The sequence below is a fragment of the Vidua chalybeata genome, chromosome Z, assembly GCF_026979565.1.
Source record: "Vidua chalybeata isolate OUT-0048 chromosome Z, bVidCha1 merged haplotype, whole genome shotgun sequence".
Taxonomy (NCBI): Eukaryota; Metazoa; Chordata; class Aves; order Passeriformes; family Viduidae; genus Vidua; species Vidua chalybeata.
In genome coordinates, this window is record NC_071570.1 from 8,022,594 (window position 1) to 8,049,706 (window position 27,113).

At 41.0% G+C, this 27,113-nt stretch overlaps 1 protein-coding gene across 4 annotated transcripts in view; it reads left to right on the top strand.

Annotated features, from left to right (window-relative positions):
- The first annotated feature begins 1,607 nt into the window (after positions 1–1,607).
- Positions 1,608–27,113, top strand: part of LOC128781631 (ubiquitin-associated protein 1-like) — a 32,717-nt gene continuing 7,211 nt past the window's right edge. For 2 of the 4 annotated variants that reach the window (XM_053931340.1, XM_053931343.1), the window contains exons 1-4: positions 1,608–1,694; positions 18,966–19,006; positions 23,331–23,455; positions 25,273–26,196. In XM_053931340.1, the coding sequence (XP_053787315.1) occupies positions 18,973–19,006; positions 23,331–23,455; positions 25,273–26,196 (1,083 nt within the window). In that variant the 5' untranslated portion in view covers positions 1,608–1,694; positions 18,966–18,972. Of the gene's footprint in view, positions 1,695–1,938; positions 2,173–2,787; positions 2,984–18,965; positions 19,007–23,330; positions 23,456–25,272; positions 26,197–27,113 lie in introns of those variants that run through there. The other 2 variants (XM_053931342.1, XM_053931341.1) reach the window with 2 other exon arrangements.

Consider the following 27,113-nt stretch of genomic DNA (forward strand, 5'->3'; position numbering starts at 1 on the left):
TAGATAACAAAGGACTGTGAAACACCTGGACTGTAACCAATCACATACACTGAGAAGCGCAGGCAGAAAGCGATTGAACAACACAAAGGCAAGAAGTGTGTACTTAGTAGTTTGTAGAATCTATAAATATGTATGTAATGTAAACAATAAACGGCTTCTGCTTAACCATATTGGTTAGTTGTCTAGGAGTCCTGAATTTCCCACATTTTCCCACACATTCCACCTGGGAAATCACTAACTGCTGGGGAATTAAAGAGGTAACACTGTATTTGCATTTCATTGCACCCCTTTGAGATCCATGTGGAAGGACAAGTGCTTTTTCTGATGTCCACATAGCTCATACACTCTTTTTCTGTGATTTCAGAGGTAAAGCTTCATATGATCCAAACCCAGAAATCACTACTTGCCAGTGGTATTCCTGAGTAAAGAAACAAGGAAAACATGTGATATGCAGACTGGCTTTTAAAAAAAAGCCAGCTTCTGACCACCTGATATCTGATGGTGCCTCAAGTCACATGGAATCAGTACACATTTTCCAGATACAACAATGACTTTATGACCTTTATTCTGTGTTTTCATCCAACTAACCCCAAAGACAAGGGTGCTGTGAGAAGCCAAACTGAAAAAGAAACTGTAAAATAAGAACCTCTCAGGCTTTCCAGTTTCCTCTGAGGATACAAGCAGTAATTCCAGTTTGGCCGTTTTCGGTCATGATTTACCATGATTAACTCCTCTCTCCATATCCACCCTCACACACACAACTACCACACCCATTTTGGGCAAAACCCCTCAATTTCGGAACAAGCGCGGCTCAAAAGGCTGAAAACCCAGCGGGATTGTCCCCTGAGCCCCTCGGGAGGGTGAAGCGGCCGTGGCTGCTGAGAGAAGGGGCTGAAGGCTGTGGTACGAAATGGCCTCTCTGGTGCCACGCACCACCTTCATCCAGCCCCTCGGGGAGCCGCTGCACGATGCACAGCTGGGAGAAGGGCAGGAGGCGCTGGAGGAGCTCCCGGGCAGGGCAGGAGCTGGGAACAGAGCAGGGATTGGAGCAGGTAAAGGGACAGTGACAGAGACAAGGGCAGGGACAGAGATGGCACAGGGAATGGGACAGGGGCAGGAGCAGCAACAGGGACAGGGAGGGGACAGGGCAGGGGCGGGGATGGAAGAGGCACGGGCAGGGACAAGGGCAGAGACAGGGACAGGGGCTGGGACAAGGGCAGAGACAGGGACAGGGGCTGGGACAGGGGCTGGGACAGGGGCTGGGACAAGGGCAGAGACAGGGACAGGGGCTGGGATAGCGATGGAGCAGGGCAGAGTGAGGGATCCAACACGGACAGCGGCTCGTAAGGGGCTGGAACAGGGGCAGGGATGGGACAGGGACAGCGTCAGCGGCTGGCAAACGCAGGCGACACGGACAGGGACGCGGCCCACACACGGACGCGGCCGACACACCGCCGCTCCCCGGCCCCGCCCCGTGGAGGCGTGGCTCTACCTTCGCCCCGCCCCTCCCCGTTGAGGTGACGTCACCGCCCGCCGCTCCTGATTGGCCCGGCGGGCGCAGGTGACGCCACAGCGTGACGCCATCCCGCCGGCGGGGCCCAGACAAGATGGCGTCGCCCGGGTCCGGCGGCGCCGAGCGGGGCCCGTAGGGGCGGCGGGCGGTGACCGCGGGACAACGGGCCCGAGGGCCGCAGGTACCGGGCTAGACTGGGGGGGACACAGGTACTGGGTGGGGCAGCGAGGCTGAGGCTCCGCAGGTACGGGTGGGGACCGCGGGGGCCGCAGGTACAGGGCGGGGGCAGTTGCGGACGGACCGCGCCCCTTCTTCTCCGGGGACAGGGACGCTCCTCTCCCGCTCGGTGTAGCTGCTGTGAGGGGCCGGCACTCGGCCCGGGCTGGACTCGCGGAGCAAGGAGAGGTGACGCTCCTGTCCCACAAGCTCCTGCTTTCCAGCAGTTTCCGGGACCGCCGGAGTTAAGGGAATGTTTTTCTGCCTAGTAACCTCGATGAGTTTGCCCTTGATGAGTTTGCTCGGTGGTTGTTGAAATCCGAGTGAGCTGCTGGTGTCCGCGATGTTCGGAAGTGCTTCCTCGCAGTAACTAAATCCGTGAAGAGCCAAAACAAACATCTGATTTTCTTTGGGGGTGTGGTGTGTGTCGAGTCTGCCTTCAGGTAACTTGTTAATTTCTGCCTTTTGTGCTGTGTAAATCGCGGTACTCATCGTCCCTGTACTACTTGTGACTTAAGAGTTCTGCTAAATCTCGGAGTGTTCACTATTTGGCTGCGTCTCCTTGTAAGCTAAAGATCCAGTCATGTTTATTTAGTGGGTTGTAGCCGTACACTTCTCTTTTTATCCTTATGACCAATTTCGGGATCTTTTCTAGTTACCTATTTTGCTTTTGACTACGTTTTTCTCAGAGTTTGAGATGCAGACATCCCATGGATGTATACATTGTTGTAAAAATATTTCAGCTTAGTTGTTTCAACTTCCTGATAATGCTTTGTGATCCCTTTAGCTCAGTGCTTACTAGAAATAAGACATTCAGTGCATTTACTTATTTATTTTTATTTCGTATCATTCAAGGGCTGTTTTCCTGTGTTTGGATAGCTCAAAATTTATTGTACTGAAGGGAAGGTTAGGTTTGTTCTGTTTTTTTTTTTTGTGTGTTTTTTGGTTTTTTTGTGTTGTTTTGTTTTTTTTTTTTTTAATTAGTAAAAGAAATGACAATAGATGGAAATGAATATCTGCCTTATTAACTGTTTTTATTCCCCACATCATTAAAAAAGCCAAACAAGTGAAAAAAACCTCATCATATAGAAATGTTACAACACTGATGTTGTCTCATGAGAGTGGAGATAAGCAGATGGACTCTGGCACTTGGCTGTGGAACTAATTTAGCTGCCATCTTGGACCCAGTAAAATGTGTTCCTGTTGGATTTAAGCACTTTGAGGTCGATATTCCTACGTGAGTCACTTTGGCAAGTGAGTGTTGCCAAACTAAGGGGCAGCTGCGTTGTGCTTGATGATGTAACTTCAGCGGCTGTGCTGCTGATGGAAGGCTTGCTGCATCCCACAGCCTCTTAAGGGACTAAGAGGAGTCCCTTGTGGCAGCTTGGTGAGGGGGATCTTATTCCTACTCCAGCTGTGATCCAGAGTGTTGAGGAAAAAGAGGAAGTGCCAGACCTCTTCATCACCTTCTCTTATCAGCCTTGGAGCACGGGACCTTCTGCCCCTGTGCAGGCATTCCTGCAACGGCTGGTTTCCTGGCATTTTTCAGGCAAGAGTGGGGAAAACCTGTTTTGGCCTCCTTCCCTTTTCTCCATGGGGAAAAACTGTGCATCAGGCGCAGGCAGTAGGGTGGGCTGAGGTGTTGCCTGTGGTAGCAGCACGAGGAGCATTTTGAGGCGTGTGCGGGGTGGTGTTGGGTTAGAGCACCACGCAGAACTGCTGCTCAATGACTTCAGTTTACTGTACACACAGAGCTGCAATTCAGAAGTGCCAGTGGTTCTTAACGTTACCGTTGCCACTGGGTGGCTTAAACCTTTTAGGCAAAAACCTTAATTATAAGGGCAGGGAAACAAAAAAGTATGTCATTTTTAAACAGCTTTTGCAAGTTTGTGGGTTTAGTTAAAAAAAAAAAACCACCTCAAAGTGATGAAGTGATGGTCCTTTCCTTGCCTCACCACCTGTACTTGGCCTGCATTTGATATCTCCTTTTGTTTGTTTTGTGTTTTTGTTGTTTCTTTTTGTTTGTTTGTTTTGGGGTTTTGTTTGTGGTTTTTTGGGTTTTTTTTTTTTTGCCCTATGGCTCAAAGGAGTCAGGGAAGAAGTTGCTGCTACTAAAGTGGTATTCAAGTACGAGCTGAAACAAATGGACATGAAATTTAAGAGGGAAAACCAAAAAAATCTCAGATTTAACATATATGAATCAATAACTGTTAGTTTCTCTTTCATGAAGAGAACTTAAATTTTCTGACTATTGAAAGAGTATACTGGTCAGCTGGGAGATTTACTGTATAGTTTATGCTGATGGATAGAAAAATTATAATGGTGAAAAATCATCAAAAACACATGGAAGAGCTCCATCTCCAGTATTCACATGATGTTTTGTTATCCTCGAGACAAAAACCTGTAACTGACAGAATGGAGTTAGGTTTCTGGACCAATCCAGCATCATCTGTCACAGTGTGACAGCCGGAGCTGTTTTGGTTTGTGCTGGTGGCAGAAGTGCTTTAATGACACGGAAGGTGTCACCTTACTCATCCTCCTTTTTAATTTGTGTAAGGTTATGGATTCCTGTTGCTTTCACAAACTCTAGGGATTGATAATTTCATTGTGCAGTTCAGTTAATTGATAATTGTTGTTGTCCATATTCTGTCTCTGTATCATTAATTTTTAAGAGCAGTCTGTTCCCGTATTTTACAGTTGGTGCTAGGTTGAATATTTTAATAAATTGATCTGTGAGAAATTTAGCTTTCCTTATTACATAGAATTTCTCTCCAAACTTCTCTGGTGTTTTGTGTAGCATAATCACTCCTGGTCTTTTCAGTCATGAATTCCAGAGTTTCAGCTGTCATTTTACAAGGATCTCTACCTAAAGGCATGATTCTCTATTTAAAATTGATCAGCGCAATTCAGATCAATGTCAGCGTAAGGAAGATCTAGTGGAGCCATAATTGGAAAGCTCTGAAGCTGTTTGTGAGAACAGTTCTTTGAAGGAAAGGCAAAGAAGGGTTGTTTACAATTTATAAATAGTTTTCTTGTTTGAAAAAGTAGGTCTTCTAGGATGCATCAAAGATTGGTTTCTTATCCCTGCATTGTGTATGCTTACGCTGATAACTGGGAAGGCAAAGCTATTGATCTTGCAGCACATACCACTATGCAATCGACCCTTGGGATTAGTGCAGTTGATCGATACAAGCCTGACCTCACAGTCGTTGTGTGTTAACTACTTAGGTGGGTAATCCTCTCTGGTATGCAAGTGCGTTGCTTAATGCTTTGACCCTCTGACTTGGTTTGAATAAGCTCATGTTCTGTGTCCCTAATGACCTTTTGCAGTCAATGTAGTCTTGTGCTGAGATCTCCATCAGAACCTAAGCACTGGGGGCTTTCCCTCTCTCAAGTCTTTAGATTTATTCAAAATCCTTTCGCGCAAAGGCTTTTTTTCTTAAATGTTAAGAAATGCTGTCTTTCCTGTGGATGGAAACTTTTAAAGGGCAGAATGTATGCTCAGACTCGGTTTGGTTTGTATTTTTTTTTAATTTTTGAAAGCTACAAGGTCTTTCCAGAATCTCTTAAGCTTGTAATGTACTTGAAACAGAATATACAGAATTAGACTTATATCTTCCTTTCTAGAAGGAAAACAGATTGGTTCAAAATGCCGTGCTGCATTAGTAGTATTATAGTTTGTAACTGACTGAGTTGGTATTATCTCAGCTGCATTTAGTGTCAGAAACTCTTACACTAAATAACATTTTAAATCAGAAGAAGGGGAGTCCTATCCAAGATGTAGTCAGTTCTTCTTCTGGAGGATGATCTGCATATGAGTACAATTAATGTATTTAGCTGTTGATGCTTGGTATAGGGGAAAATAGTAGTAAAGAGTTGTGAGCTTTTGTCTGGTCTGTGTTACTGTAGCTCAGCATTTTTGGTAACTATCTACTAGATTATGTGAAAGATTTCATTTTAAGCTCCTTCCTTACGTATATGTTTGTGCTTGCACCATTTGTCATCTCTAGGCTAGCAGCAGAGGAAGCCATGACTGAAATGACTGATGAGATTTATTCCCTGGTTTTGGGAAGGTGTGTTTCAAAGGTGTGCCTGTTACCAGTGTGCTGTGTCATGTTTTAGCCCTGTGCCTAATTCAGACACAGGGAAGTGCATGTGTGTTGAATTTGGTACACCTCATCAATTGTGAGTGCTAAAATAAAACTAGATTCCTAGTTCATTAACACTCTCTGAAGTGCTTGTTTAAACTTTTAAGTGTTTCCTTCTGTGATACAGCAAAGCCACTCTGGGTTCCACCCTAATGACTAATACCATCATGTGGTGTCCTTGCGTAGTACTGTGTCATAATTTGACGTAGAAATATAGAAGGCACATATAGCAGGGAAGAATTATTTATCTTGAATAAAATCATTATTAATCATCTGGAATAAAACTGTGTTTGAAGAAGGCCAGAAAAGCCTTGTGCTACATAGCCTCCAAGAAAAGTATGTGTTCTTAATCTTTTAATTAAGTATTATGTCACCACAAGCAGTTTGTTGATAGTCTGTTTGACTTCTTGTTAGAAAACAGGTGAAGGATTGTTGAGTTTCATTTTGCTTGCTGTGTTTGTAACAATGTACAAAAGAACTGTTTCCAGCAAGAACCTTTATATTCCTTATTAAGAAGAGAAGGAAAAAAAAAAAAGTACCTGTAATTAGAGGCTTCATTCTTTCTTGTGGGAGGGAACCTAATACTTGTTTTCTATTTACTTACCTGGAAGTAAGTGCTTAGTACTTTAATGTCTCTTTTGCAAAGAAAATCCAAGAAAAGACAGTAAGATGGCTTGTTGCTTTTAAGTAACACTGTTGAATATTTCTGGATTTGTATGCAAAGGGAGAGCTATCAAATTCAAGTGTGAATATCAAAGTAATACTGTTATGGTCTCTAATCTCATCTATATGAAGGTCTTCAATTGGAAAAGGCTTAATAAATATACCTTAAAGAATTCACAGTTGTATTAGAAGATGAAAAATAAATGAAGGAAGGCAAAGGTGAAGAAGTTGGTTTTGGCACGAATGGCGAGGTGGTCTGAGCTGCCTTTGAATTTAGAGGTGGACTCTGGGAACTCTGTTGGCAAAATGACTGCTGTTTTTGTGACACAGTAATGTCACCCTGTTCATATGCAGTTATTGTACAGTTCTGAAAGTCTGCCTGTCTCTGGGGATGTTCTGTATGTGTTACAATATTGGTGATGAACACTTGAAATGTAACCGTGTTTAGTGCAGGGGATCTGGCTGTACTTTGGCTAAATCGGTTCTACCAAGTAATGGAAAGAATTTTTCACTTTCCCTTCATGCTGGAAGAGAAGCTGTGTATCCATTTTATGCCAGTCTTCATTCAAAGCAAATTTCTCCTGTAATTTGATGTTCTTGCAGGAATCTGAATGTGATACTCATGTTCTGTCATTAGGCAGCCCTGGATTAATTTCCTAAAGTAAGCTGGGTTGAATCAGACATATGGGTTATAAGAGGGGCAGGCTGGGACTGATTCTCAGGTGACAGTAGAAAATCTGATAGCTCAGAGGAGGAATGGTCAGGCCACAGTATTGCCGCTTTGCTTCTTAAAAAAATAGCCATCTTACTGCCCTGTCATGGTTATTATGATGGTCCACTGAGAGAGATCTCTCCTGTGTTCTTGCCAGCCTTAAATGTTTGGAGAGGAGAATCTGTGGGATGACTTTTGTGGTCATGGGGCAGCTTCATCCAGCAACCTACTCTGGTCTAGTTATAAAATAAAGTAAGGCTAGATTGCTGAAGCTGAGTCAGATCTGTCAAAATGTCCTGAGAAAATGAAGCTAATGCATCTCTGATGGTTTCTTATTGCACATAAAATGAGCCATTTCTGTTTAGTTATTCATTCTTTAAGTGTTCTGGGACTTGTATTCATTACTGTATCTGCTGAAGAACTTCGTGATGTGCAGGGAAAAAGTTTGTATTGTTGAGAAGGCTATATCGTATATAACAAAATTACGGACTTAAATTAATTGGAAATAGTAACTTAAAAATAAAGTTTGGACTACACCAGATTTCATATTCAAATCTGAAGTGCCTCCTCGGGCTTTTATAGTGAGATGAAAAAGACTGAATTGGAGTAATTTGGTAGAGAATAGACACTGTTCCAAACTTGAGAGACTGCAGTGAGATTCCTGGGGTAGCTGTGGGTTTGGGATTTAGGAAACACAGATTGTGTTCTGACTTTGCTGCTGGCTGAGCTGGATGACTCTGAGCAAACTGCTTCAGCTTTGCGCCATATTCCTCATACCTTCAAAACAGGGACAGTTTCACTGCTGGTTAAGTGCCTTGACAGGTATTCTGGAGTCTCATATAAGAGCTATGTGGTGCTGAGGGTATAAGGGAATTTCAGCAAAACTACTTTGCCCTCGGGAAAGAAAATGAATGAGAAGTGTGTAATTCCTGGCATTATAAATATCCTGTAGGTATCTAGATTTCATCTGAAAGCAGTGTCTTTCCTTGTCTTTGGTTTCTTTTCGATTTTCCATTCCACTTGAGCACTGGAAGTTCAGTATCCATATGCCCTTACTGTTGGGAGGCTTGTAATTATGTGCATGTGCCGGTCTGTCTCTCCTACTACCTTGCAAGTCTGTGGATTTTGCTCTGTGTATTTGTGATAGAAAGTTCACTCTCAAATTGCAGAGTTTTACGCTACTCCTTAAACTTACCTGCCCAAACATTGGCAGGGTTTGCAAGTAGGGTTGCAGTGCTGGGAGGGCAAACTTGTTGTCTTACACAGAGGGAAAGCACACCCCTTCAGTTTGTTTTAAGTGAGGAGATTTAAATCTTAAAGCTCATTTTAAATGGAAACAGTAGAAATTAAGGTAGGTGGGTGAGGAGATGATTTTATGAAGCTTGGGGATCTACCAAGTACCTTGTGTGTATGTGGCAGGGAAGGAAGAATGACGCCTGTGGTACAGAAAGGCTTTCTGAAGTGGTAGGTGAAGGTGAGTGTAGCATCTGGAGCATCCTTGAAAAGTACACCTCAAGGATTGAGTAATTGCTCTGCTTTCCTTCTTGGAGGGTGGGGGTTGTCTGCATATTTGTGTATCTTCATTGCTAGTAACCTCAGATGTAGCAGTTGCACACACAGAGTAAACCTTGTTTAACAGATGTGCAGTCTTTGGTTTTTCCTTCTTGCTTCTGGCTTCCATTTCTGAATTTTTCAGTCTGTAGCTGGATTACAGGCTGAACCATATTTCAATTTAAGCAGCCCCTAATAATTTGCTATTTGAGAACTACAAAATGAAGAGATGGCAAGGAAGATGCTTGTGCTCAGGACTGAGTATGCTGCCCTCAGGTAGTGTGGGCCCATGAAGTTTTCTAATACAAAACACAACAAGCAGCTTTTTTATTTATCATGCTTCTGTTTTGCAATAGATCCACTATAGCTGAGGGCAATCTCGGTTTCACTTCACTGTTCAGAGGTAAATTTTTATTTTTCTACACTAGATAAGCTTGCTCAAGGCACCTTACCTTCCTGTGTTCCAAATTAATTGTTTCAGAAGTATAGTCAGTGTGGGTACCGCCAGTTTGCTGAGCAGTTCAAGTGTCTGCTGCTGTTTTCATATACAGAAGATTTTTTTTGTTTTTTTGATACCTGGTAATGATGCTTCTGTTGCTATGTGTTTTGAAAGGGCAGAACATCATCTTCATACCAGTTCTAGCCTCTCCAAAGTTTACAAGCCATTGTAAGAAATAATTAAGAAATTACTCTTAATTTTAAATCAGTTTCCTGCTCTTAATGCTCTTATGCACCAGTTCCTTGTTAACTAAAACAAGTTAATTTTTTTCATTTGAAAATGTGACTTCTAGAAGTGAAATTTAATTTGGTGCTGTCTACCCATAGTATTTCCCACCTAGCTCATCTTTTTAATGCAGTTATTCAGTCCTGTTTGGGCTGTATGGGAAGACTTGAAAGCAGAATTGACTGAGAGAGAGATGAAACAAGATTGGTTTTTAGGCATTCCTGCAATGGGACCATCTTTTCACTTGCTTGATACATTTTTTGAATTTCGGTTTGACTCCTTTGTTCTGTTGAGTTGGTTAGGTAAGGAGTATGTCCCTGATGAGGTCTCAGCTCAGTGAACGTATGACAGTAGCTCAAGTGAGTATTCTTGAACAGTGATAAGGGTTTGTTTTCTTCCTGGTCTTTTAGTTTCATCCTTCAGTGCTGCAAAACCTGGCATTTTTTCAGCTGTGTGTTTCTGTCTATGCTTATTTTCTTGCCTCAGTCTTGATAAGATGGGTTAGATGAAGATAGATGTTGGCTAAATATGGAGTGACACATGAATTAAGGACAAAATGAGTTGGCATTGAAAGCTAAGATGCTACCAGTGATGAGGTGTCAGAGAAATGCATAAACCCCAGAAAAAGTCAAATAAGCTTCGGAAGAATGTCACACCTGTGGCACCTAGGGTGCAGTTCAGGTTTCTCACAATAGCACTGTCAAGGCAAAGGCAAACCAAGTCTCATGAGGTATGTTTTGAAAATCAGTGAGATTTAAGATGCTATGAGCTTATATTGTCACTTCACAAATGAGTGTTTTGGAGACCACACTTTTCCAGGTGTCCTATGACCAGCTCTTAGTTGCTTTAGGAGTGTGAAGTGTTTAGGACTTTTTCTTCCATGTATCTCAAAGTGTGTATTTGGAGAAAGATTAATTTATGGTGAATTGGGGTGTTTCCTGGAAAATGGCAACACTGAAAGATGAAACTGAAAAGAGGGAAGATTGAAATTGAACATAAGGAAGAAATGAAGGTGGTGAGGAACTTAATAGGTTGCCCTGGGAAGCTGTGGATATCTCATCCCTGGAGCTGTTCCAGGACACAGTGGATAGGGCTTTGAGCAATCTGACTGAAGAAGAGATACCCTTGCCTGTACAGAGTGTGTGGACTAGATGATCTTTGAACATCCTTTCCAACCCAAAATGTTCCATGATTGAATCAAGTGAGTTTGCAGGGAATTTATATTTTTAGAATGTGGCTCTTTTAGTTGAGAGAAATAAGATGTGTCAGTGGGAAACAGGGACATCAGATGGCAGAAATAGTTTAACAGTTTTAACCACATAATGGGAGAGATCCTTTCAGGAATGGGAAAAGGCTGTTGTTGGCCTGATGTGTGTTGAAACTGCTTGGGCTGAGTGTGCAATCAGGATCTGAAACAGTGGCTCCCATGCTGAATATCAATGTTTGAGCCTGCTTGCTGCAGGACAGGCAGGGTTGTTTGGAGGTGGAATAGTTAATGTAACAGGTTATTTTTTCCATCAGTACCAGGCTGAATTTTGCTGGGAAAATGTTAAATGTGTGGTAAGAGTGGGTAGTGCGTGTGACCCAAGTATAAAAGGAAAAATTGATGCATCTATAGTAGTATAACACTGTTCTCATTATTCTTGTACAGTGCAAGAGGCAAATATTTTGGCTGAGATCCAATACATGGAATTGCAAGTGATGTTTGACTTGCTGGCAGATTTTATTTTTCCATTTAATAAATTTGGCCAGCTTGATTTCTTGATAGATTTTTTTGTCTGCTTCGTTAAATCAATTCTATAAGTGTTAATATTTCACCAAATTTATAACCAAAACCATAATTATCAACGAAAGTTATAATTTCTCTTCTGAGCTTTAACAGGGAAAAGATGACAACCTTATGGCTTTCTTTGGAATGGATTTTTTTACATAGCCATTTAACTGTTGTAATGTATTTAAATGAATTAAGTTATGGTTAATAAATAAATATTGAGAATTAATGAATACAAATAATTTTATGTACCAAAATAGTTTGAGTTTTTGTGTTGGTATTGGGAGTAGGTCCCAGTATGGTCAACAGAGTTTAATTTATTTCTAAGTAATACCAGATCAGCTACCTGTTACTCCTCTCAGTTAAAGACTATAAGAACAAAAAGCTTGAAACTGCAGAGATGCTCTTATTTTTGAATTAAAAATAGAATGTTGTGATTAATGGATTAAAAGCTGTTTTACTCTGTTGTGCATTTTGAGAGTGTCTGTCTAGTTCTCATTCATAACTGGGACAAGTCTGAAATATTAATAATACTCAAGTACTTCAGAATCAATTTGTTACATATTGAAGTACCACTGCAACAAATAGAGCAGCATTTTAATTAGTTTGATATTCTGGATTGTAGGCATACATTCTAAATGTACAGGATACTTTACTGCTTATCCATGCATCGTTACCAAAAGAACAGAGTAAATGGGCTATTTTGTTATTAAAACTAACAATCAGCAGTCTCTCTCAAGAAGGGTTGTATTGAAATATTAGCTTCCTTCTAAAGTGCTGTGATTAATGAGGAAAGTTAATGCACATTCCTGGCTCTGGCTAGTGCTACGATTGCTTAGAAGAAATTTACTCTGGTAGTAGTATGAAATCTTATGGTAATTAAGCTGAAGTAGCTACATTTGTTGATAGTTACCAGATGCTTACCATCTGACAATTTCAAACTCTCAAAACTGGTAGGTATTTGCTATCCAAACTTTAGATATAGGAAAATAGCAGTTAAAAACAGTTGCTCTGCTCATCAAATCTGGGACTTGTTTCATTATGGCATTGAGATTATTGCAGCCCTTATTGCTGGTATGAGTCCAGGGTCATCTTTTTCACTTTTTCCCTAGAATGTAGGAATTGCATGGCACATTTATATTTTTATCTCTCGGATTTGTCTTGCTTCTTTTGTGCCTCAAGAAGGGGAAGTTAGTCCTATATTTCTAGTTTACCATTTTTTTTTTCGGTGATATTGCAGTTTGTAGATTAGTGAAGCTGACCTTGAAGTAAAGAAAACAAAAGAAGAAAACACATCTCTTTTCTCTCAGCTGTTTTGTTTACATGATCTTTAAATAATTTGGGTAAAAATCACTAAACTGTGCTCTGAAGTCCGCATCTGCTCTTGGATGAACAGAACCTGCACTATGCCCAAGTTTCTGGAGTCTAGAAATCAGTCCAGCCTTAGATATTTATTGCAGATGGTTTTCTCTTGTGACAGGATTGAGTTTTCTGGAAAGAGTCCTTTTTAAAAAGGCTACCCATTTGCTGCCACAGTTAAATGTGATAGGTGCATCTATAATAGGTGCATTTTCCATGCTGTTGTTTGGCATGTCATTGTCTGGCCCGAGGAAAACCTTGCCCTGATCTGCTTTGACCACAGGGCTGCTTGTAAGTACTTGTCTGTTTCCTTGTGCTGTTGCCTGTGAAATTTGTATTTCTAGAGGTTTATGTAGTGTATAAACTTCAACTGTGTTGGAAACCTGTATGGCTGATAAGTCACAAAGTGACTAAAAAATTGGTATGTTAGTGTGCTTCATTTGCACAGCCATTGTAGGGTTGTCCCTGATTTCTGGGTGAAGTGTATGGCGAATTACCTTATGTTTCAAACACATAGTCAGGATCTTAAGAGGAATAGAGCTGTTTGTTACCAGCTATGAACTTTAAATCCTTAACCAGCCAAACAGTACCTCTTTGTAACAAGTCCAGTGTCTAATGAAGAAAGTGGGACATGACATGAAGTAACTGGAACTGTAGGTGTCTGATGTCAGTGCCATGAATCCATACAGAATGACAGAGAGATGCCATGCCTCTCTGAGAGTGTGTGGAAGCTGCCAATAGAGAGGTCCTGGAGCAAAAGGCTGATTACCCACGATGTCATGTTAAGCAGTGGCACAATTTGAAGAATCAATGTCTCCTGATGTTTGTCACTGCTAGGAAGATACAATCTAACATCCCCATGAAAAACTCCATAATGAATGTTGTGACCATCACTAGTGTTGTCTTATAATCCAGTAATGTGATCTGCACACAGTCCTGTTCTTTAGGGTCTTATCTCCCTTTCCTTCCTACTCATGTATTTGAAAAAAGCTTTAGAAAGTGCCATTTTACTTGTTCTGGTCCCTCTGCCCCTCAATCATTGCACTAGTAATAACAAACTGCATTAGTTTGATCTAGGCTGTGCTTCAGACTTAGGTCTCTCATCGCAGCTGCTTGGACTGATTGATCCATGGGATATGTATGCAGCAGGGATACCTCACACTTTCCTCCCTCAAGCCCCCTCTTGTCTGTGTAAGCCCTACTTTGAATGGTTAAATGTAGCATGATGATCACTTGTATTTGTATTCCATAGCATGAAGATAGCATTAGATTTGTTTTAACTGGTGTCCCTTGACAGTTGGATAGCAACTTTATAAGAGTGTTGTCTTCAATGAGGCTTTGGTTTGTTCTTGTCAATCTTAAAATTGACCAAGAAATTTAATTTACTTTATCTCCTGGATTGTGATAGCCCTTAAGAGGAATTGCTGTAGATCAAGTTAGAAGTTACTTTTCTGTTAAGACTGGTGAAAGAGATGGTTTTTCTTCTTTCTTTTTGTGAGTTTTTGGCTTGGGGGTCTTGGGGTTTTTTTTTTGTTTGGTTTTTTATTGTTGTTTTGCTTGATTTGGTTGGTTTTTTTTTTTTGGTGGAGGAGCCACGGGGGTGTTGTGGGCATGCAGTTGCAGTACAGCACATGTAGTTTTACAGCTTTATCCAGAGAGCTGTTATCGGTGCTTGTCCTTTATTGCGAGGGGTGTACCTCCATGTGCTCTTGTTTGCAGAACTCTTAGAGGTACAAAGCAGAAGTGATTGCTGCAGGTTTTGGGGTGATGTAATCTATTTGGATACTGCAGTAAAAGCATGAGATCTGTTTGTACTACAGTGAACTGAACAGCTTTTTGCTGAGAGAGGTCATAAGAGATTGGAGCTGAGTTGCAGTGGTTGAACACTTACATAGATGGGAAGCTTTGATGAGAACTTTTGTTTTGTCTTAGCAACAGGCACTGTTGACTTCTATTTTTGCTGTTTGAAGCTATGTGTAGAGAGTCCTGATGTTGGTTATAGCCCTTGACTTGCGCTGAAACAAGTAGGTACAGTGAAAACTGAAAACACTGTCTAAATTTTGTACACCTGTGATCATTAGAAAATAATATCTTGAAACAAAGTGATTTTTATTTTTTTCTTTACTGTAAAATCAGTAGTTCATTAATGTAACATAGGCAGGAATTTTTTTTTTTTTTTTTACTTTTGTTTCTGTAGTTTTCAGACCGAACGGTGCATCCTTAGTAGTGTGTAGACTACACAATGTGTATTAGCAGCTGAAATGGAAATTGCAAGATCAGGTCTCTTTCTCTAAAAATCATAGATGTGCTGATTTGATTATGGTTGATAACTTGAAGCATTCTCAACTTTTCTTTCACCCATAAGTTATTCATTTTTCATTTATCTGAATTTTAGATGGAAATTACTTCAGAGATTACATGCACCCCAAACTCAGGAATATAGCAGCAAGAGTCCAGTTCTTATTGCCAAATAGTTGAATTGGTTTAAGTTATCATGAATAAAGCAATTACAGATATCATTAGTGGTAGGATACTTCCAACTTGTCTAGTCAGACTCCTTCAGAAGAAAAGGAATGAAGATATCAACTCAAAGGAAAGTAGAAGAAACATTGAAATAATAGTGAAAAAACACCCCAACTTCCTGGAATCTCTTCATGAGTTGCTCTTTGTTATAGTTTTTTTTTGTTCTCTTCTGTTGATGAGACTCTCCCTTTGGCATTGCCTTCTTGCACCAAGTCATGCTTTTCTGTATTCTCCTTGTCTGGCAGTGTAACTAAATGCCGTTCAGGTTTAAGTGATGACATGGCCAATGAATTGCCTTGGTCACCTCTGTCTCTCCAAGCCATTCCAGCTTGTCACCTCTCTGTGCCAGTTGTTGCTGTCATCAGTTCTGCCTTGCCAGTTTTGTTTCTGAATCTTTGTGTAGTTGTCTGTTGTTGTGGTTGTTTCCTGTCCCCCCCCTCCCCTTCTGTCATGATTGCTCTGAGGTCCTCTGCCCTCATCCTGGGCTTTTGCTATGCTGTGTTACTCTGCCTGGCTGGTTTTATGAATCCTGACCTGCTGCCTCAGTGTTACTAAGTAAAAAATTGTACAGATGGGAAGAGAAGAGTTCACATCAGGTTGCTTCAGTTCTTTATAATTTTGAGGCACTTGCAGCCCTGACCTTCTCCATGGAGAGTTGTCCAGAGCCAAGAATGAGGGAGTGAAGCTGGGGAGGTCTACATTTAGAGAAGAGAGCTTGTAGGTGGCTGTAAGAGCACCCTGTAGTACTATGCAACTAACTGGTTCCTCTAGAGCAGGAAAGGTGTTGAATAAGTTTTTTTGTCCTCTGTCACTTTACAATGTGCAGTAAGGTATTAGGCCAAAATCCCGTTCAGTTTGTTCAACCGTTTGCTGTTACCACCAATGCCCTTCAGTATCTTGTTCTGGAGACCAAAGCAAACAGTGGTACAGCTGCACTTGTCCATCATTTGATTTGGAACAAAGCTTTGGAAGCAGTCCAACATGCTTTACTGCACGTTGTAATTAATGTTCAGATAATGCCCAGAATCATAGTAACAAATGAGTAACCACCTAACTGGGTGCAAAAACTGTTTTCCCAGCTTGGACAACAGAGCAACAGCAATATGCTTGTAACAGTGGTCCCTGACTAGCCTGTCAAATCTGATTAGTCATAAGACATTATTTTAATTAAACCTTCTTTGGGAAGGGGGTGATGAAATGTGGCTGGCAGCCTGTTCTTGTGTTACTGTGTGTAGTGTTTTAACAGTTTTGTTTGCTGACAAGTGCCTTCTGAAGTAATGTTGTCTTAATAATTGCTCACTCAGAGTGCATCAGCAAGACCTGTGTGATATAAACTCAAAATGCTATGTGAATTTAAAGTGACTGGCTCTTGAAATGATCCATTTCATTACTAGCTTGCTGCTGATGTGCCTTAGCTAGTTCTGTGGTTAATTAAGGTGTTGCATATGGCAGAGGAATTATTTTTCCACTGCATCTTGAAGTTAATGCATTAGCTTAGATCAACATTAGCATTTTACTACGGGATTGTCAGCAAAAGCAAGATATATCTTATGTGGGATGACACTGAGACTTTGTGCAGCTCCTTTGTGCAAAACTCCTTGGAAGCTGGATGTGCAGTTTTGGCTTGTTGGGTGCATTGCCACTTGTGTCCCTGGAGCAGTAACCGGTAGTAACTGGTGCTGCCTTGAGCAAACACCCTTATCAACTGAAGTTGGCAAAGTGAGGAGGTTACTTTCTCTAATCAAAAGTTTTTGGAATCCTCTAAAAAAAAAAAAAAAGGAGTTCCTTTTTAGTCTGAGGTAGTAACTAGAAAAAAGAACTTTGAGAAATTAAAAGAAGTGTGTGGAGGTTTTGTCCCAGGTGGAGATTGGGCAGTGCTTGCACCCAGCGCCACACAGTCTTCAGTGACAAAGGGGACTGGTGAGGACATGAGGTCTCTATGACTTTTCATGTCATCTGGCTTTTTCACTAAAAACAAATCCAGTAGATTACCTAATTGCTACTCTCACACAGAGGAACTACCAACACAACAGCTTGTCTGGCAGTGAAACCGGGGTCTGAAAGTGCAGCTATTTCATGTGCTGTTGTCTGCAGTCTGGGCACTGGGACCGGTAAGGCTTGTTCACCTCCAATGGTTGACATGCAACTCTACTGAGTAGTCTGGTGGCTTTGCCCTTGACATCCTTCCTTGAATGGCAGGCTTAGCACTGTTTCATCTTCTTTTCTTTCCATCTTTGAGGCCTTAATGTTTTCTTTGTTTCTGAGAACAAGGTGCCAGAACCAGTTTCTGGCTTAGTGGAATAGTTTCAGATTGCTGGAGAGGTTGGTGAGTTCTGAAAAGAACCTGACAAATATTGGGCAGGATGACACACAGTTTTTATGTGCAGCGTGCACCTGGACTTGCCCAGCATGACTCACTTCCCCATGGCCCAGCATCTGCCACTGTGTTTCACGAAGTCTGGTTGCATGTGGGTGATCTTCGTACAGCTTTGGCTTTAGCTTTGTGTAGGTTTCCCATTAGCCAGGGATGGTTCACCTCTTGATTTCAACATAATGTTGAAAGGGATGTTTGCACTGCAAAAGGGACTGTCCTAGAGTTCTTGAAACTGGCTCTTCTTGTCCCCAGTCCTGTCAGCAGCAACAAGGAGAAAATAGGTAAACTGTGTAATCCTCACCTTGCTTTAATATGTAATGTTTGCAGTTGGAATCTGCAATGGGAACAGTGAGCACAAGAGTCCTTGACAAGAGGAATGATGGGCATGAATGTTAGATCTGCCCCATGTTGTTGTGCTCTGCTGCCTGTGGGGATGTACCAGAGGTCTCAATGGTTTTGAAGAACAGCTATTGGGCATTTCAGTCTGAGATGGAGAACTTAAGAGACAAAGGGCATCTCTGAGTCTTTGTCATGCATAATGTTACAAGGAGTACTTAAAAATAAATTCAATTACTCTAGAAATTACGCTGTTGTACCTTGTGATGTACTTCTAATCTAGCAAAACTCCCATGTTATTGAGTATACCATAAACATCTTGGAGCAGAATTTTAGCTGACAGCTAATCTATCTTGAACTCTTCTGATGAGCCAGACCTACTCTCTGTTAAAAGCTGGCTAGCCACTTCTGTGTTTAACATCTTGGCCATGTAGGATTCACATCCACATTTTAAGAGTTGCTGCTAAATGCTGTGGGCAGTAGATGGGGCCTGTTCTCATTGATTTCTTGTGTTTATCCAACATATCTTTCTCATGGTACCATTTATTTTACACCTGTTTTATGCATTGCTCAATGTGTCTAGGTGAGTGCCATGTTGGCTAACTGGCTGTGTAGCCAGTACAGTAGTATCCCTTTTTTAGAGCAGCAGGGATTAAACTGAGGAGGATCAGTGTGGTATTTCCAGTAGGAAGAGCTATCCTTAATGACAAGGGAGGCAGGGTGTGCTTCATGAGGCTGAGACAGAGTGGCTTCTGTGTGCTGTGATCTGTAACTCTCTGTCTTCCTCTTCACCCTGGTTGTGTCTTGGCTGTTTGCTGTTTTAGTTTTTTGGCTGGAGCTTTCTTTTTTTCTTTATATTACTGCTTCAATTGGCAGACTCTGGTCTAAGTTATTTGTCTGCTCAATTAGTTTCAAGGCTAAAAATAAAAAATATGTTTGCTTATCTGTTTTGGGAACAGGCGCATCAGGTGTCTGCAATGTGTTCCATAACATAGAGATAAGACTCTGGAACTGCATAGACTCACTCTGTGCAACATATACAAAGTTGTTCAAGCTGTTGTAAAATGTTTTTCAGGTTCTAGATGGCTTCTAAGAAGTTGGGATCCGACTCTCATGGTAAGTGAAATTTAGCATCCTTGTCTTTTCAATAGGATGAATCCTACTATTGCTGCTTACTAATGTCCTAGCCTAGACAGTCCATAGAGACTAATCTGTTCAGCCTCTGAGTAGTTTTTTGTTAGGAATGAAGTGCCTTGGCTTCCTTCTTGCATAGTTGCTTGCTGATGTTGTGTTTGCTTGTTCTCTGATTAAACTGAAAATCAGTCTCTGGCTGTTCCCTGTTCCTTCATGGCAGAATAACACATTCTCCTTCCCCAACAAATTCCCCTTCAAAATCAAAGCTGAACTGCTCTGGTGTTTGCTGAAGTGGGCTTTAGATCTGTAGCATCTTCCTATGGAAATCACATGACAAGTTGAATTGAAAGTGAAGCTTTTAATACAACGTTGAATTGTGCTTCATTTTTGCTCAGCCATTAATTTCTCTCCTTAACTGGACAAACTTGGTTCAGAAGGCAGATGAAGAAAAGACACCATTTTTCTGTCTTCTGCATATGAGATGCATAAAGTCATGCAGGTGATTGGTATCATAGAAGTTATTTGCCTGTAATGTCCTTAGTGTTTAGAAAATGGGGTGTAATTTGAGTGTAATTAATGTTGCTGTGGAACATTAAAGTTCAGTTTGTTGTATGTAATGTGGCTTCCTCAAATCAGTAATCATGACTTTTCAGGCTATCATAACTAATGCTTTTAGAAATTCAACCTTGATCTTTCTGGATAATTTTTCCAATAAAAGGGTCCTGGGGAATTCAGTTTTTCCTGGAGCTTTTTATTCAGTCTTGCAAGTGTAAAGTTGAAGTAAAAAAATAAGAAATGTCTCACTTAAATACTGGGTTACGGATTAATAGAAATAGCATTTCAAAACTTCATTTTTAGATGGTCTCCTTCTTTGCTGTGGCTCAGTGACCCTGCTGCAAGACAAGTAATTTTTTTCATTTGGTAGTTGCCAGCTATTCAGCAGTTGCTCCTGTGTCTAAAAACAATCTCTATGAACACTTTGATCTACTTGTCTTTTTTGTCTGTTTTTATTTTTCTCCTCACCTAACCAGACTAATAAAGGCTGCTCAGGGCTAGAATTCAACATGTCTTAAATATTTCCCAGAACAGTATAGTGTGGTGGAACATGCCCTTGGCTTCAAAATAACCAGCTCCAAACAAATGGTGCTGTGAGCTGCTTGTAACTTGTGTGCTCCTTTGTGTACCCTCTGTTCCTAATCACACTGTCGCAGTACTATTTCTGAGGAGTAGTGGACCAACTTCCTTGTCTTAATTATGTCTTAAGAGATCAGCAGGACAGTTGTTTTGTTCTTCTCTAGGTTTATCTCACTAAGTTTTGGTTTAGTGTAGAACATCCATCCCCATGGCTGCCTCCAGCTCAGTGTCTCTGGCAGGCTGATGAAATCAGTCAATATAGTTGATGTATCTCTTGTGATTATTGTTGAACTGCTTACTAGAGGTCAGAGGGCTGTCACTGAATCACAGAATGCTTGAGGCTGGCAGAGACATCTGCAGATTGTTGTGTTCAAACCCCTGGCAGGGTCACCTAGCGCAGGCTGCTCAGGACCATGTTCAAATGGAGATGAAGATGGAAACACAAGATATGAGTGGAGGGAAAGGAATCCCTTTTCCTGTGTGGATTATGCCAAGTGTGGATTATGCTTCAATATTTCAGTTGTATTTTTGCTGTCACTGTACAATTTCAAAGCTTTTTAACTCTGATTTCCAACAATTACATAAGTGGTTTGTGTGACCACAGCAACTAAGTTGCACATGGTTTCAAAACTGTTCCCCATTCATGCCTGATAACTGTTTTGGTTGTTTTGTTGTTTTTTTTTTTTCTGAAGTGTTTCTATTTTGGTGTCAAACAGGACACTTCTATGAGTTACGCTGAAGTGAAGACTTGTAGTAGTTTGCTGTGCCAGAAATGTAGTACAGAGACCAGGCTGACAAGTACACTTTTGTCATGCCTATTTTCAGAAATTACTCAGTATGCTTTTAACTGATACAAGGATGAAGTGGCTAACAGACTTACTAAATAACAGTTTGGTAAAAACTTAAGTTGTTTCACTTGAACATGTGACTTTTGTAATAATATCTTTCATAATATCTTTTTTATGTAGGTTTTTCTTACTGCTCTAGAATGTGACAATTAAAACAATTTGCATCCTTTACTCCTCAGTGTGTGTGTTGTGATCTGCTCACAGAAAGAAAAGGATTTATAGCTCTCTGGATAGGATTTCAGCTTTACCGAGCTAGTACTGTTCTGATTGGGCTGAATTCTATGTGCACAGGCGTTTTAACTCAGACTTTTTGCCATCAAATGTCCTAAACCATTTGAGGTGTTTTTAATATGCGCTTATGGGCTTTTTCTCATAGTTATATTCAGGATGAGATTATAGCAAGGGTGGTTTTTAAAAAAATAAGTATACTGGGGAACAAAGTAGGAAGTTTTTATTCCTTAGTCAAGCTTCTGAGGTTAAGCTGACAGCTTAATATAGCTAGTCTAGGCATGCTTAGTATTTATTTACTATGTGAAACAGGATTGCTGGTATGTAAACAGCAAAGTTTGTGCTTGCACCCTCTGTGTCTGGTATCTGCTTCAGGTGTAGTTGTGCAAGGGGAAGTGCCCACTACATAATGTAAATAGGTCTAATAAGACAAGGATTTACACACTGAGCAATTTGGCCTGGGAGATCCATGTGGAGAGGTAATCTTGCTGCACTTGGATCATCTGGTGTAGAGCAGCCAGTGGGACTAACAGGCCGTGGTAGCAGCAGTTGGCAGATCTGGTTGTCTCTGACCTGGCCATGATTTACCACTCCAGCTGCAGAGGCTGCTACAGTTGTTATTTCTGTATAAGCAAATGCTTTGGCATATCAGGCTCTCAAGTTGTCAGCTCAAGTACAACTTGGATTCTGTGTTGCAAAGAGTGGTCATGTTGGCCATGCTGTCTGGATGCTGTGCAATGCTTGCATATGTGATTCCCAGTAAGGATCACTGAAAATACTGTCATGTTCTACCTAGAACATTTTTTTTTCATCCTAGAGGTGCAGGTGGGATGTAGGTTGTTCCTCCTGATAGTTTCAAAGTGTCCTAACAGGACTCTGTGACCACCCAGTGCGTGCACAGTATGAGAGCTCAAGTAATGACAGCATATAAACCTTTAACTGCAAATTGACAGGATGTTCTTGTTTATGAAAGCTGCTCAGCCTCTGGGAGTCTGTGGCTGCCTTATAGATGAATCAACAGTGAGGGAACACAAACAGTACTTACACTGCCATCTGAGTATGAAAATGAGTCAGATAAAAGCAGCAAGTCACAGTTCACTGACTGAGGAGAGCTTGGTCACTGAACGCCATCTCAGATGTTGCCACTAACGTCTTTCTGTATCTGTGTCACTCAGGAAGAAGCTACAAGTGAGGCCTAGAGTCATTCCTCAGATTGTTACACATGTCAGAAACCTTGCCTGTGATTCCAAAAGCTTAGACCAGTGATCCAAGAGACCACTTTCAGTTAATGGAAAAGCTGTTTAGTTTGTATTTTGGTTTTTCTCATACTTCTTCACAGTTGCTCAAGGAAAACACACTAATACTGTGGCTGCTTGGGGTGGTTGAGCTCTAAGTGTTTTTTTCGTTTTGAATTTGCAGGAGAAGTGTCATCCTAGAAAAAATTTATGTATGTAGAGCTTGAAAAAGTTAGATTGCCTTGTTTCAAAAATTAGAATTGCTGTGTTAATAGCCTTAGTATTTCACCCTGTTTTGTTTAAAGTGGAATGGTTTTGTTTCATTGCTTTACATTTGTGACCACTTCTATCCAAATGCTACTTACTACTTGTATATCAAAACCTGGATTGTAGTTTTAGTTGTTCTGAAGCTGAGTAATTTTAAAATCTGCTTTGACAAAAAATGATGGATCTTTTTATAGAGATAGAGATAGAATACAGTGTTCAGGAGAGCTTCAGCATCCAGTTGTGTAGGAATAGTGTTGTCACAAAGGAAACTAAGATACTGATTGCATTGATGTCAGTATCTGGTGGATTGTGATTATGAGAGGGTTTGCCTTTATTTTTTTTTTCTTTTTTTTTTTTTTTTCCTTAACAGTTATGGGCTAGGATTTAGGAATTAAACAAACTCTGACTAAACTTTCTAAACTAAGAGACACTGAGGTCCAAACAGTTTCAAACTCCATTTGTATTATCTGGTGTAGATGCTGCAGTGGAGATAAAATAGCTCCCAAGCACAACAACGTGAGCTTAAATTGAAAGCATGAAATTTGTGAGTTGTGGGGGTTTTTTTATCAATACAATTCCTGCTTCTGATTTCAGGGCCTTTCAGTTACCTTGATGATGTCCCATTTAAGATAGGAGACAAGTTCAAAACCCCAGCAAAGGTTGGATTACCCATTGGTTTCTGTCTATCTGATTCTTCTCAGCTTGTCAGAGAAGCCCAGGTAAGTGATATTCTGCCTTCCTGCTCTCTCTCCCCTCACTCCTGGCCCTAGCTTGTGGTGCTGTACCTTCCAAGTTATCACAGTTTGCACATGGACAGTCTTGTATTTCTAGAAGATCTGTTGGGCTATATAGAAAGTAAAATATGATGGGGCATGCAGAAAGCATCTAATTTTTATTGCCTTAAAAAGCCATTGGGCTTTTATTTTTAAGCATTTGTTTTAGTCTATCTGCTTCAAAGAAGCACAGTGGTTTTGTGTGCTTGTAGTTAGTTCCGAATGTTACCTTGACAAAATTTGAATATAGTTTTTAACAGGATAAATTCTAAGAACTGATACACCAGGCAATGACATAATTTTCAGTTTTTATTTTCTGGGTAGTTCTGAGTGACTGTTCTTTCCAAGCTGTGGGTTACAGCTTGGTACATGGATGGCTTCCCTGTCTTGAGGAGCATGTTTCTGATAAAATAAAATGTTAGTAGCATAAAATCAATTGCTTTAGCACAACTGTTGGAAATCTAATCTCCAAATGCAGGTTATGATACAGGATGTCTAATTGAATTATGCTTTCTCATTTGGATCCATTATTTTCCTTGACCAGTCCTAATTGATGATTGTTTTTACTTTGTCTGTGACATTGCTGCAGGTGGTTCTGCTTTTTTTCTTGCTGTTTTTATTCTCTCCCTGCCCTACATATTACCTTGTTATCCTACTTCATGGCTTTTCCCTCATAGCCATTAAACAACTACCTGATTTTCCTAGTACCCATATTTCCACTCAGGCTGGTGTGGGAGAGCCAAAGGAGATGCTGATGTCCTGTTGCTGGCTTGATTGTGCTGTGTCTTCATTTTTCTGCCAGGCTGGGGCTCAGTCAGCATAGTGTGCCTGTTCAGACTGCAACACCCTGCACAGGGTGGACTGTGCATCTCACGGTGGAATTTGACTTTTTATAGCTGTAATGAGTGCTGTTAAAAAAAAAAAAAAGTGCAGGAAATACAGCTTCCCACCCTTATTTTTAGTATTAAAAAAAATGTGGATATTTAAAGATGGAGTTAGGCTCCTCAGAATTTTGCCCTTTACAACTAAGCCACTCTGTGGTCAGTACACTGGTAATGAGTAGATGCCTCCTTGTGCTGATCTGGCCTTAAAGGACCTGATGTCAAGTGGAAAAAGCTTTTGAGATCCTGTCACATCAGTAACTACAGCGAAATCTGCTGCTGTCTGTATGCGTTGTCATTGGTGTAGCCACTGTATCCCCTTTGGCTGGTGAGGCACTGCACTGAAGTGGGAATGAAAATACTGCCTTAAACCAATATCAAGTCCCTGAGGAATCTTTTAGGGGACACTTGAGTAATACTGTATTGGCCTTTGGATGCAAAAATACTCTGCTGAATGACTTGTAGAACTAGCGGGCTGGGGATGGTTCAGTGGTGCCAGATCAGGGTGTGATTGTTCATCTAATAACTCATTAGACTTCCCCTTGCTACCTCGCTTGTCCTGGGGGAAGAGGGTGGGAGGGCTGTGAAACTGATCTTGGGATGATGAGTAGTTCTAAAGCAAAGCTAAGTGTAGGAAGGAGGCAAAATACAGTATTTTAATCCAGGCTGCAGCCAGATTTTACTGTTAATGGCAAAATTAAGTACTTCTAGTGTCTGCCAGCTTTTTCACAACTGGCAGATTGACAAAATGTTGCTGTTCCTGGTAATTCACGTAGCTCTTATTCTCTTTGCATTAATTTATGTTGCTGTTAGAAGTAGCAGCTATGATCCTTATAACTTACCTTTTTTACTTCCCCTTCTCTTCTTTTTACCTCCATTCAGTATGACTTCTCACTGGAAAAGAAAACAATTGAGTGGGCTGAAGACATCAAAAAAATTCAGGCTGCCCAGAGAGAAGCTGAACGCAAGGCAGAAGCAGCTCTAGCAAACTCAAAAGCAGCTCCAGAGGACAGCACCAAGATGGGGTTCTCAGAGGGACCTTGCCCTGAAGCCATGCCTCCACCTATTAACCCCATCCTTGCTAGCCTGCAGCACAATAATATTCTGACTCCTACCCCAGCCAACACCAGCTCTGTGAAGCAAAAGGTCCTCAGTCCACCTCGTCCAAAGGCAGATTTCAACCCAGCTGATTTTGAATGCGAAGAAGACCCTTTTGACAAATTGGAATTAAAAACTATCGATGATAAGGAGGAATTAAAAAATATCCTTGAAATTCATGTTGGTACTACTGGGCCAATTGTTGCCCAGCTGTTAGATAATACATTGCCTAAAGGAGGGTCTGAGTCTGTGTTGCAAGATGAGGAAGTTCTGGCATCCATAGAAAAGGCCACGTTGGACTTCAAACCCCTTCACAAACCCAATGGCTTTATCACTTTACCACAGTTGGGAAACTGTGAAAAGATGTCCTTGTCTTCCAAAGTGTCCCTTTCCCCCATCACTTCAGTGAGCAATATCAAATCCCTGTCATTCCCTAAGCTTGACTCCGATGAGGGTGATCAGAAATCATCAAAGCTCACGAGCACTTTCCACAGCACTACCTGTCTCCGCAACGGCACTTTGCTCAGCTCTTTGCAGACCTGTGCTCAGAGCAAAGCCAGTGAACTGAATGGACACCATATGCTTGGTCTTTCCGCTCTAAATGAGGACAGTGGCAGGGAGACATTATCCTCTTCATCCAGGCTGTCTTCCCTGGCTGTTTCGACTGTTTGTACAGAAGAAGAATCATCTCAAAGCACATCGATTACGGTAAACATGGAGTAGAGTCAAATTGGGGTTGCTGGTGAGAGGTAGTAGTGCAGAGGCAGCTCTTGCCTCTAAATAGCCCTGTTGCTTTGCTTATGATTTCATTTACTAGGAGTGAATTGTAGATCCTCTTAATTTACATGGTGAATTGATCAGTCAAACAGGTCTTTGTGGTCTAATCCTCAGATTATTACCCTGAATTTTCCCCAAATTTGACATTTTTAGACCAAATCCAGTGATTGTTTTTTCAGCTCTCATTTTTTGTTGAGCCTTTGAGCTAAGCATATAAGGCATCTTCTGTGTACAGTCCTGCATTTTGTCCTACCCAGATGAGATATATTAGATTCTGAAGTGCTGTTAGGCTTTGAATCACATCTCTTCTGGTTTTCTTCCTTGGTTTGCTTGTTTATTTGCTGGAAATAATGGGAAATGCAGGCTTCTTAAGGAATAGAAGTAATATAGAAGTAATAATAGGTTAAAACACACAGATATGGTGTGTCATTCAGGGAAGAAAAAAGTGCTTGCAGTTGACCTACAGTGAAGTAAGCCTATTTTTTTTTTTTTAGTTTCAGTTTTCTTCCTGAGATCCTTTAAAAACCTAATCTTTAACAGGAAATAAAATATAATGATGTGAAATCTTGTATTTGCCCTTTCTTGTGAAGAAGGATGGAGTCATTGCTCAGTGAAGACCAAAAACAGTCTTGAAGATCATCTTGTATTTTTAATGTTATAGTTGGTCACCATACAGCACTGAGATGGGAGATTGACTCTTCCTCAATCTTGTTGCAAGTTCTAAAATGATTTTGAGAATAGTAACTTCACATCAGGTGTTGTTTTTGTCTCTTTGCGAATAAGAACAGAGACTGTGGGGTTTTTTTACGAAGAACTGCAGATCAGGACACCAGTACTCATGAAGCCTA